Raw genomic sequence first — 12,112 nt, forward strand, 5'->3', positions numbered from 1 at the left:
GTCGCCCAGGCTGGAGCGCAGTGGCCGGATCTCAGCTCACTGCAAACTCCGCCTCCCAGGTTCACGCCATTCTCCTGCCTCAGCCTCCTGAGTAGCTGGGATTACAGGCGCCCGCCACCTCGCCCGGCTAGTTTTTTGTATTTTTTAGTAGAGACGGGGTTTCACCGTGTTAGCCAGGATGGTCTTGATCACCTGACCTCATGATCCGCCCGTCTCGGCCTCCCAAAGTGCTGGGATTACAGGCTTGAGCCACCGCGCCCGGCCCAACAATTCTTATTATCATAATATATCCAGTCAGTGTTTGAACTTCCAACTGCACTATGCTCTTACATGCCACTGTGCCTTTGCTCATGCTGTTCTCTTTGCTCTTTATGCCGCCACTGCCTTCTCTGCCTACCTGAGATTTCTTTTTCTTTTCATATTCAGCTAGTGTCAACTCTTCTAAGAAGCTTTATCCTTTAGTCAAGTTATATGCTCCATCTGTGTTACCATACAATCTCTACAAACTTCCAACAGAATATTTATGAATCCAAATGTATTTTTGAAGATACATGGATGGATGGATGGATGGATGGATGGATGGATGGATGGATGGATCTATCAGTCTATTGATTGGTCTATCTAAATTAAGGAAAGGTTTTTACATATTCAGAATCCACTCATAACTTGATGCTTTTTGGATAAAATCCAGACTTCTTGTCTCATGTGACATCTTATGATCTAGCCACTGCCTAGCCTAGAGTTTTCTCATGCTGTTTATTCCTTCAGCCCCATCTTGTCTTAGTCAAATTTGCCTTCTCTCAGCCTTGTATGTGCTAAACTCTTGTATGTCTCAGAGCTTTTGCATATATAATTCTCTTTGTCTAAAACATTCTTTTCTTGATTCTCCACCTGGCAGACTTTGGGCTTCCCAATCTAAATAACCCTGTTATAATCTCTCAGTGTATCCTTTACCTTTCTTCACAAATTGGTCATAATTTATAATTATATGTTGATTCAGTGATCAGTTTGTCTGACTTTTCCATAGATAGAAGTTCCATGTGGTCAGGACTCTGTTTTGTTTACCAGTTTTCCTAGTGCCTGTCACAATGCTTGGCATATAGTAGAGGCAACATAAACAAAACAGCACTATTAATATTCTTTGTAGAACAAGTTTTAATTTTGAAATTGACTAAAACTTTACAACTTCTAGGTCAGGAAGCATCTCAGAGTCAGTTAAGCAACTGGAAAGTACTTTAAATATCATGCATCCTAACTATTAAGATAGGATTAATTCAAAAGTTTGTATAAAGTACTGAATTCTTACATGCTTCCTATGAGAAGAGCTTAAATCGTTTTCATTATACATCAATATTTAAATTAATTTTTTTTCCAACATTTCAGATGTTCAGGATGATGAAGTGGCAGAAACTGTTTTCAGAGATAGGAAGAGAAAATTACCTTTGGAACTCACAGTGGAACTAACAGAAGAAACATTTAATGCAACAGTGATGGCTTCTGACAGCATAGTACTCTTCTATGCTGGTTGTGAGTATGACCCTTCATAGGAGACTGTTACATATTAGGACATTTAAAAACACAGATTTAACTTTTGGCATTCCATGTATTGCATGTTGTAAAATGAAATTGCTTTCGTATGTCTCAAGTAGACTGTGTGCATGGAAGCATTTACTTCTGATTCTGGGATTGTGCAATTTATTTATATCTGATTTACAAATTAAAGATTAATGATTAAACTAGACATTAATTTTGAAAAATTGTGACTCACGCTAATGATTTTAACATATTAACAGTTATTATAGATTTATAGTAAGTATATTGCTTTTGTCTTCAAATCATAGCTATTTAGCTATATTCCTTGCAGTACAAGTGCGGAAAATCAGTTGCTTTTGAAATTCTTAAGTGGTTGGACTATGTTGAGAAATGTATAGTAGAATATTTCTGATTAACAATAATTTTGGGAAACCTCATAAATCTATATATTTGTTACGTATCAGTGTGGATGCTTTGGAGATACACATGTAATATCTTGAATTTTTCATTTTCATGTAGGGCAAGCGGTATCCATGGCATTTTTGCAATCCTATATTGATGTGGCAGTTAAACTGAAAGGTATCGTACTGTGCTATGCATGCATATTATTCTGATTTTGAACTGCAGCTATTTGTAAAACTATGTCATGCAGAAAATGTAGAAAACCACATAAAATTTCGGGTTACTATGTTTGTGTCTCCAGGGTTAAGTTAATGAACCAGGAGTTTCAGGAGTGCTTAGGAGCATTCACTTTGATTTGTCTTCATAGAACTGTCTTTAGTGGAAAGTAGAGAGCCTATGTATTAATTACTTGTGGCTACACAGTTAATCCAACAACCTTTTTGGTTCAAGTCAGTCATTCAGCAAGCATTTATGAGTGCCTATTCTGTGCCAGTTACTCCAGTTAAATACTGGAGATAAAAATTTGGCAGATTCAAGACCCAGTCTCATGGTCTAATGAGAGATCAAAGATCCCTGTGTTCTTGAAACTGTATAGTTTACTCTTCATGGATGGAATGCTTTTTAATATCCAGGATCTTTTTATGTTAACTATCTATGAAACCTGATTTAATAGTGGGCAAATAAAGATCCAAGGAATGGACTTTAACTGAAAATATCTGTGATACCATCTCAGCAAAGACATAGGGAAAAAGAGGGAGGCCTATTAGAGAGGTAATAATGGATTAGGTATGCTTAATGTAAGTTCCTTATGGTTAGGTAGTATGCCTTATATCAGTTTACTGGGCTTGGCATATTGCCTTACATTTGCAGAATATCTGGTTTTTAATAATTGAATAAATGAATAATAGAGTTTCATAAATTTGTTTCATTTAATGGAAACTATGTACTGATGTACAACTTATTTATACATTGATGCTTTTGAAAACTCAAGAAATTGATTCCAGATACTCAAACCTAAGTGTATCATTCCTTTTTTTAAATTATTATTTTTTTATTTGCATAGGTTATTGGGGAACAGACGGTGTTTGGTTACATGAGTAAGTTCTTTGGTGGTGATTTGTGAGAGATTGGTGCACTCATCACCTGAGCAGTATACACTGTGCTGCACCCAATTTGTGACCTTTTATTCCTTACCCCCTTCCCACCCTTTCCCCTTGAGTCCCCACAGTCCATTTTGTCTTTCTTATGCCTTTGCATCCTCATAGCTTAGCTCCCAAACATGAGTGAGAACATGTGATGTTTGGTTTTCCATTCCTGAGTTAGAATAATCATCTCCAGTCTCATCCCAGTTGCTGCAAATGCCGTTAATTCATTCCTTTTTATGGCTGAGTAGTATTCCATTGTATACATATACAGTACCACAGTTTCTTTGTCCACTCGTTGACTGATGAGCATTTGGGTTGGTTCCATGTTTCTACAGTTGCAAATTGTGCTGCTATAAATATGTGTGCCAGTATCTTTTTCACATAGTGACTTATTTTCCTCTGGGTAACCAGTAGTGGGATTGCTGGATCAAGTTCCTTTTAGTTCTTTAAGGAATCTCCACACTGTTTTCCATAGTGGTTGTACTAGTTTACATTCCCACCAGCAGTGTTGAAGAGTTCCCTGTTCATCACATTCATGCCAACATCTATTTTTTAAAACATTTTTTTGATTATGGCCATTCTTGCAGGAATAAGGTGGTATTGCGTTGTGGTTTTGGATTGCATTTTCCTGATCATTGGTGATGTTGAGCATTTTTTCATGTTTATTGGTCATTTGCATATCTTCTTTTGTAACTTTCTGTTCATGTCCTTAGCCCACTTTTTGATGGGAGTTTTTTTTTTCTTCTTGCTAATTTGTTTGAGTTCATTGTAGATTCTGGATATTATTTGTCAGATGTATAGATTGTGAAGATCTTCTCCCATTCTGTGAGTTGTCTGTTTACTCTGCTGACCGTTCCTTTTGCTGTGCAAAAGCTCTTTCATTTAATTAAGTCTCAGCTATTTATCTTTGTTTTTATTGCATTTGTTTTTGGGTCCTTGGTCATGAAATTCTTGTCTAAGCCAACGTCTGGAAGGTTTTCCAATGCTGTCTTCTTTTTTTTAATAGAATTTTTATAGTTTCAGGTCTTAGATTTAAGTCTTTGATCTATCTTGAGTTGATTTTGTATAAGGTGAGAGGTGAGGATCCTGTTTCATTCTCCTACATGTGGCTTGCCAATTATCTCAGCACCATTTGTTGAAGAGGGTGTCTTTCCCCACTTTATATTTTTGTTTGCTTTGTTGAAGATCAGTTGGCTGTAAGTATTAGGGTTTATTTCTTAGTTCTCTGTTTTGTTCCATTGGTCTCTGTGCCAATTTTTATGCCAGTACCACGCTGTTTTGGTGACTCTGGCCTTATAGTTTGAAATAGGTAACGTGATGCCTCCAGATTTGTTCTTTTTGCTTAGTCTTACTTTGGGTTTGTGGGCTCTTTTTTGGTTCCATATGAATTTTAGGATTGTTTTTTCTAGTTCTGTGAAGAATGATGGTGGTATTTTGATGGGAATTGTGTTGAATTTGCAGATTGCTTTTGGCAGTATGGTCATTTTCACAATACTGATTCTACCCATCCATGAACATGAGATGTGTTTCCATTTGTTTGTGTCATCCATGATTTCTTTCAGCAGTCTTTTGTAGTTTTCTCTGTAGAGGTCTTTCACCTCCTTGGTTAGGTATATTCCTAAGTATTTTTTTTTTTTTTTTTTTTTTTTTGCAGCTATTGTAAAAGAGGTTGAATTCTAGACTTGATTCTCAGCTTGGTCGCTGTTGGTGTATAGAAGAGCTATTGATTTGTGTACGTTGATTCTGTATCTGGAAACTTTACTGAATTCTTTTATCACTTCTGGGAACTTTCTGGATGAGTCTTTAGGGTTTTCTAGATAAACAGTCATATCATCACCGAATAGCGGCAGTTTGACTTCTTCTTTACCAATCTGGATGCCTTTATTTCTTTCTCTTGTTTGAGTGCTCTGGCTAGGACTTCCAGTACTGTGGTGAAGAGGAGTGGTGAGAGTGGGCATCCTTGTCTTGTTCCAGTTCTCAGAGGGAATGCTTTCAATTTTTCCCTATTCAGTATTATGTTGGCTGTGGGTTTGTTATAGATGGCTTTTATTACATTGAGGTATGTATCTCATATGCCAGTTTTGTTGAGAGTTTTAATCATAGAGGAATGCTGGATTTTATTGAATGCTTTTTCTGCATCTGTTGAGATGATCATGTGATTTTTGTTTTTGATTCTGTTTATGTGGTGTATTGCATATATTGACTTGTGTATTTTAATTATCGCTGCATCCCTGGTATGAAACCCACTTGATCGTGGTGGATTATCTTTTTGATATGTTGTTGGATTCAGTTAGCTAGTGCATTGTTGAGGATTATAGCATCTATGTTCATCAGGGATATTGGTCTGTAGTTTTCTTTTTTGGTTATGTCTTTTCCTGGTTTTGGTATTAGGGTGATACTGGTGTCATAGAACGATTTCACAAGGGTTCTGTTTTCCTCTTCTTGTGGAATAGTGTCAGTAGGATTGGTACCAATTCTTCTTTGAATGTCTGGTAGAATTCTGCCGTGAATCTGTCTTGTCCTGGACTTTTTTTTGTTGGTAGTTTTGTTACCATTTCAATTTCACTGGTTGTTATTGGACTGTTCAGAGTAGCTAATTCTTCCTGATTTAAGCTAGGAAGGTTGTATCTTTCCAGGAATTTATCTATCTCCTCTAGGTTTTCCAGTTTATGCCCATAAAGGTGTTCTGAATTATCTTTTGTATTTCTGTGGTGTCAGTGTGATATCTCCCATTTTGTTTCTAATAGAGCTTATTTGGATTTCCTCTTTTCTTTTCTTGGTTAATCTTGCCAATGGTCTATCCGTTTTATTTTTCTTTCAAAGAACCAGCTTTTTGTTTCATTTATCTTTTGTATTTTTGTTGTTGTTATTTCAATTTCATTTAGTTCTGCCCTGATCTTGGTTATTTCCTTTCTTCTGCTGGGTTCAGACTTGGTTTGTTCTTGTTTCTCTAATTCCTTGAGGTGTGACCTTAAATTGTCTGTCTGTGCTCTTTCAGACTTTGATGTAAGCAGTTAGGGCTATGAACTTTCCTCTTAGCACTGCCTTTACTATATTCCAGAAGTTTTGATAGGTTGTGTCACTATTGTCATTCAGTTTGAAGAATTTTTAAATTTCCATCATGATTTCATTTTTCACCCAATGATCATTCAGGAGCAAGTTATTTAATTTCCATGTATTTGCATGTTTTTGAAGGTTCCTTCTGGAGTTGATTTCCAGTTTTATTCCACTGTGGTCTGAAAGAGTACTTGATATGATTTCAATTTTCTTGAATTGATTGAGGCTCATTTTGTGGCCTCTATCATATGGTCTATCTTGGAGAAAGTTCTATGCACTGTTGAATAGAAAGTGTATTCTGTGGTTGTTGGGTAGAATGTTCTGTAAATATCTGTTAAATCCATTTGTACCAGGGTATACTTTAAAGCCATTGTTTCTTTGTTGACCTTCTGTCTTGATGACCTGTCTAGTGCTGTCAGTGGACTATTGTAGTCTCCCACTATTATTACGTTGCTATCTATCTCATTTCATAAGTCTGTTAGTAATTGTTTTATAAATTTAGGTGCTCCAATGTTAGGTGCATATATATTTAGGATTGTGGTATTTTCCTGTTGGACAAGGCCTTTTATCATTACATAATGACCCTCTTTGTCTTTTGTATAACTGCTGTTGCTTTAAAGTTTGTTTTGTCTGGTACAAGAATAGCTACCCCTGCTCGCTTTTGGTGTCCATTTGCATGGAAGGTCTTTTTCCATCCCTTTACCTTAAGTTTATGTGAGTCTTTATGTGTTAGCTGTGTCTCTTGAAGGTAGCAGATGGTTGGTGAATTCTTATCCATTCTGCAATTCTGTGTGTTTTAAGTGGAGCTACTTTAGGCCGTTTACATTCAATGTTAGTATTGAGATGTGAGATACCATTCTATTCATCATGCTATTTGTTGCCTGTATACCTTTTTAAAAAATTGTGTTTGTTTTGTAGGTCATGTGAGATTTATGCTTTAAAGAGGTTCTTTTTTGATGTGTTTTCAGGGTTTGTTTCAAGATCTAGAGCTCCTTTTAGCAGTTCTTGTAGTGCTGGCTTGGTAGTGACGAATTCTCTCAAGTGTTTGTTTGTCTGAAAAATACTGTATCTTTCCTTCACTTAGGAAGCTTAGTTTTGGTGGGTACAAAATTCTTGGCTGATAATTGTTTTGTTTGAAGAGGCTGAAGATAGGATCCCAATCCCTTCTAGCTTGTAGAGTTTCTGCTGAGAAATCTGCTGTAAATCTGATAGGTTTTCCTTTGTATGTTACCTGGTGTTTTGCATCACAGCTCTTAAGATTCTTTCATTTGTCTTAACTTTAGATAACCTGATGACAGTGTGTCTAGGCATTGATCTTTTTGTGATGAATTTCCCAGGTGTTTTTTGGGCTTCTTGTACTTGGATGCCTAGTTCTCTATAGCAAGGCTGGGGAAGTTTTCCTTGATTATTCCCCCAAATATATTTTCCAAATAGATTTCTCTTCTTTCTCAAGAATGCTGATTATTCAGGTTTTGTTGTTTAACATAATCCCAAACTTCTTGGAGGCTTTGTTCATATTTTCTTATTTTTTTTCTTTGTCTTTGTTGCATTGGGTTAATTCGAAAACCTTGTCTTCGAGCTCTGAAGTTCTTTCTTCTGCTTGTTTGATTCTATTGCTGAGACTTTCCAGAGCATTTTGCATTTCTGTAAGTGCATCTATTGTTTCCTGAAGGTTTGATTGATTTTTATTTATGCTATCTATTTCATTGAATATTTCTTCCTTCTTGTATAATTTTTTTCAATGTCCTTACATTGGGCTTTGCCTTTCCCTGGCACCTCCCTGATTAGCTGAGTAACTAAGCTTCTGAATTCTCTTTCAGGTAGATCAGGGATTTCTTCTTGGTTTGGATCCCTTGATGGAGAGCTAGGGTGATTTTTTTGGGGATGAGTTGAAGAATCTTGTTTTGTCATATTACCAGAGTTGGTTTTCTGGTTCCTTCTCATTTGGGTAGGCTCTGTCAGAGGGAAGGTCTAGGGCTCAAAGCTGTTGTTCAGTTCCTTTTGTCCCACAAGGTGTTCCCTTGATGCAGTACTCTTTCCCTTTTCCTAGGGATATGGCTTCCTGAGAGCCGAGCTATAGTGATTGTTATCTGTCTTCTGGATCTAGCCATCCAGCAAGTCTACTGGGCTCCAGGCTGGTACTTGGGGTTGTCTACACAGAGTCCTGTGATGTGAACCATCTGTGGGTCTCTCAGCCATGGATACTGGCACCTGTTTCAGTGGAGGTGTCAGAAGGGCAAAATGGACTCTGTGAGAGTCCTTAGCTTTGGTTGGTTAATGCACTATTTTTGTGCTGATTTACCTCCTGCTGGGAAGTGGCACTTTCAAGAGAGGATTGGCTCGAAAGTGCATTGGTGTCGGGAGGAACAGGCAGTGAGCAGGGCCCTATAACTTCCAAGAGTATATGCCCTTTGTCTTCAGTTACCACGGTGGGTAGGGGACCATTAGATGGGGGCAGGGCTAGGTGTGCCTTAGCTCAGACTCAACTTGGGCAGGTCTTGCTGCATCTGCTGTGGGGGATGGGGGTGAGGTTCCCAGGTCAATGGAGTTATGTTCCTAGGAGGATTATGGCTGTCTTTGCTGTGTCATGCAGGTTATCAGGGAAGTGGAGGAAAGCAGTCACAGGCCTCACCCAGCTCCCATACAACCCAAAGGGCCAGTCTCACTTCCACTGTGCCCCCACTCAGAAGCACCAAGTCTGTTTGCAGGCAGTGGGTGAACAGGGCTGAGAACCTGCCCTAGGCTACCTGCCTTCCAGCTGCGAAAATAAGTAGGGCTTTCCTTTCTTCCCCAACCTGTGGTGTCTGCACACTGGATTCATGCCCTACCCCGAGTTCTGGCCAGGAGACTTTTCGATTGGTTCAAATTGTTACAAAGTTCAGCTAGAGGTTTCCTTTTGCCTGTGGCCTTTTCTGAGTGCCTCCAGTAGCCTTCCTCAAGGACCCCTTGTGAGGTGAGGCACAGATGGCTTGGTAGGGGACCCAGCGAGCCCACAGGGATTTTCCTGCTGCTTCCTCTATCCATGTATTTCGCTTTCGCTCTGCTCTCTAAATTGACTCAACTCCAGGTAAGGTCAGAATCTTCTCCTGTAATCTAGACCTTTAGGTTCCCCCATGGGAGTGTGTGTTCAGGGGGGACGATCTGCCTTTCCCACTTCCAGTTTGAGTATTCACAGTATTTGGGGTGTCTCCCAGGTCCTGCAGGTGCAATCACTTCCTTCAGAGGGTCTGTCAGTTCTCTTGGCTCTCCTTATGTATTGCTGTGGTTTTGGAGCAAAAGTTCATGATGCAAGCCTCCACACGCTGTTCTCTCTGTCCCCATTCCTTTTATTACCCAACCACATTTGATCCAACTTTTGATTATTACTGAGTGAAGGGATAATTAAGTCTGTAGACACAATGATCTGTAATCTTTTTTTTGAGATGGAGTTTTGCTCTTGTCGCCCAGGTTGGAGTACAATGGTGTGATCTCAGCTCACTGCAACCTCCGCCTCCTGGGTTCAAGTGATTCTCCTGCCTCAGCCTCCCAAGTAGCTGGGATTACAGGCATGCACCACCATGCTTGGCTAATTTTTATATTTTTAGTAGCGACAGGGTCCAGGCTGGTCTCAAACTGCTGACCTCAAGTAACCCACCTGCCTCGGCCTCCCAGAGTGCTGGGATTATAGTGAGCCACTATAATCCCAGTGCATGAGCCACTGTGCCCATCCTCTAATCATTTTTTAAATAAGCAAATCCTCTTACTTGATTTCATATTTTCCTTTATGCAAAGCAAATTGCAATCTACGGACAAATGTAAGTTTTCTTCTTTTAGATTCCATAGCCTTATTGGCAAATACTTAGAAGAAAAGCAACGAAGGAGAAAATATAAATCATAATGAAGTAGTGATTGGATAATATTCCTCAAGAATATGATTAATTATCCCTCTCTCCACCCCATTTAATTAGACAACAGATGAAAATGGAAAAAGATTTCCTTGCATTCTTTTCTATTAATGACCAAATAAACTACCTGCCTCCTTAATGCAAGGGCTCAGAGTTGTATGTGTTTGTAGAATAAAAAAGTAGATAAGCAACCCGGGACTTGTTTTCCTTTTCATTCACTATGTTCTTTATGAAGAACAATTTTTTTTGGTAATCAGATATCAGAATGGATTATTTTGAAAGTTCAGGGAACTTAATGTAGAAATGCATTGCATAGGTAATTACAATGTTTTGTGTTTATGTTGAAGCCTACACTATAACTTTATAAATTAGGAAAACATAATAATACCTTGGACATTTAGTTCTATCATCTGTCTTTCTGACAGATCTGATTTTGTGGGAAAAAGCCATTTGTATCTCTTAGTCCAAGACAATGAAGAATGTTTTTTACTCTGTCACAAGGTGGCAGCAAATGTCAAAATTTTATACTTACATAATACCTGTATCTAAGATAATCTGTTTTTTCCTTTCAGTTAGGAACCTATTTGAAATTACTGCATTGATAAAGTATATGGGATGTAATACTATAGGCATCTTAGAATATTAGACTATTTTAATTGAAACATGAATAAATATTGGAACCATTTTACAGGAATAAAAATAAAACTTTTAAATTGATAACTTCAGTATAACTTTTAATGATATGTATCAGTATTACTTTTCTGGTTTTAAAAATAACATCAAAATTTTCCATTTCAACTGTAGGGACAAAGGAATAATCACATTTTTAGCAGTAGTAGACATGCTGAGGATGCTTATTGAAAGGAAAGAACTGCAGCTGGAAGAGCACTATATTCTATACTTGGGTGCAAAATATATAACATGGCACTTTGTATAAACAAGCATCACCAGATGTTTATTGATGAAATTGAAGCAGCTGCGTTGTCTGGAGTATACACCCTGGGGTTTGTTGTCATGCACCAGGAAAATTTAGGACACGGACACACACAAGGAGTTTAGGAGCAGTTTAATAGAGAGAAGAGAAAGAGAAACAGCTTCCTCTATAGAGGAAGGGGTCTCCAAGCAGAAAGGACTGGCTAGTAGCGAATGTGTCGAGTTTTATAGTCCAGTTTTAGAAAGTGGTGTCTGATTTACATAGTGCTCATAGATTGGTTCAGTCAGGTATGATGTTTACACAGTGGCGTAGGAAAGTCTGGTTGACCCACCTTAATCTTATACAAATGGACTTTCCAGTTGTCTGGGGCCATCTTGTCTGCTCCTTATGGAACACATGCCTGGCAGAGAAGGGAAGACAGAGCGGCCATGTTGAAAACGTCTAGTCCTTAGTTCCTGCCAGTAGGTGCAAACTTCCAGCTTACAGGCTGCTCTTTGTTAGAAAAAGATTTGGGGCTACTTTTCATTAAAAAGAAAAACCTTACCAAGGACTCCCATACCCTTGCTATCTGCCTAAGTGATTTCTTCTTAACTCCTGTATCAAAATGATTAAAACAAGGATAAGAGAACTTTGATAGGAAGTAACTTAGCAGGTCTGATTTGGGAAGAAATAAGGATTTCTATTTGTTGATATGCTCAGACAAAATTCAAGTATTAATATCCTTTAATGTAAGAATTTAAAATTTGTGAAGAAATATCAATGTACATTCTATACATTTTTACTGGGTACATACTGTGTAATAGACACTGTGCTAGGCAGTGGGTATATAGTGGTGAATAAGACAAAGGCCGGGCGCCGTGGCTCATGCCTGTAATCCCAGCACTTTGGAAGGCTGAGGCAGGCAGATCATGAGGCCAGGAGATCAGGACCATCCTAGGTGAAATCCCGTCTCTACTGAAAAATAGAAAAAATTAGCTGGGCATGGTGCTGGGCACCTGTAGTCCCAGCTACTTGGGAGGCTGAGGCAGGAGAATGGTGTGAACCCAGGAGGCGGAGCTTGCAGTGAGCCAAGATCGCTCCAACCTGGGCTACAGAGCAGGACTCCGTCTCAAAAAAAAAAAAAAAAAAAAAAAAAATTAAAATTTAAATTTAAAAAA

The 12,112-nt window shown here is 38.4% G+C and overlaps 1 protein-coding gene across 4 annotated transcripts in view; it reads left to right on the forward strand.

Moving 5' to 3' along the window:
- TXNDC16 (thioredoxin domain containing 16) overlaps positions 1 to 12,112 on the forward strand; it is a 119,942-nt gene that overhangs the window by 60,582 nt on the left and 47,248 nt on the right. For all 4 annotated transcript variants that reach the window (XR_002733745.1, XM_023222621.1, XM_023222622.1 and 1 more), the window contains 2 exons: positions 1,384 to 1,527; positions 2,053 to 2,112. Coding sequence is in view for 3 of the 4 variants with exons in the window: in XM_023222621.1 (XP_023078389.1) it covers positions 1,384 to 1,527; positions 2,053 to 2,112 (204 nt within the window). In the remaining variant the exon portion in view is untranslated. The remainder of the gene's footprint in view (positions 1 to 1,383; positions 1,528 to 2,052; positions 2,113 to 12,112) is intronic.

This window comes from Piliocolobus tephrosceles, chromosome 6, assembly GCF_002776525.5.
Source record: "Piliocolobus tephrosceles isolate RC106 chromosome 6, ASM277652v3, whole genome shotgun sequence".
Classification (NCBI taxonomy): Eukaryota; Metazoa; Chordata; class Mammalia; order Primates; family Cercopithecidae; genus Piliocolobus; species Piliocolobus tephrosceles.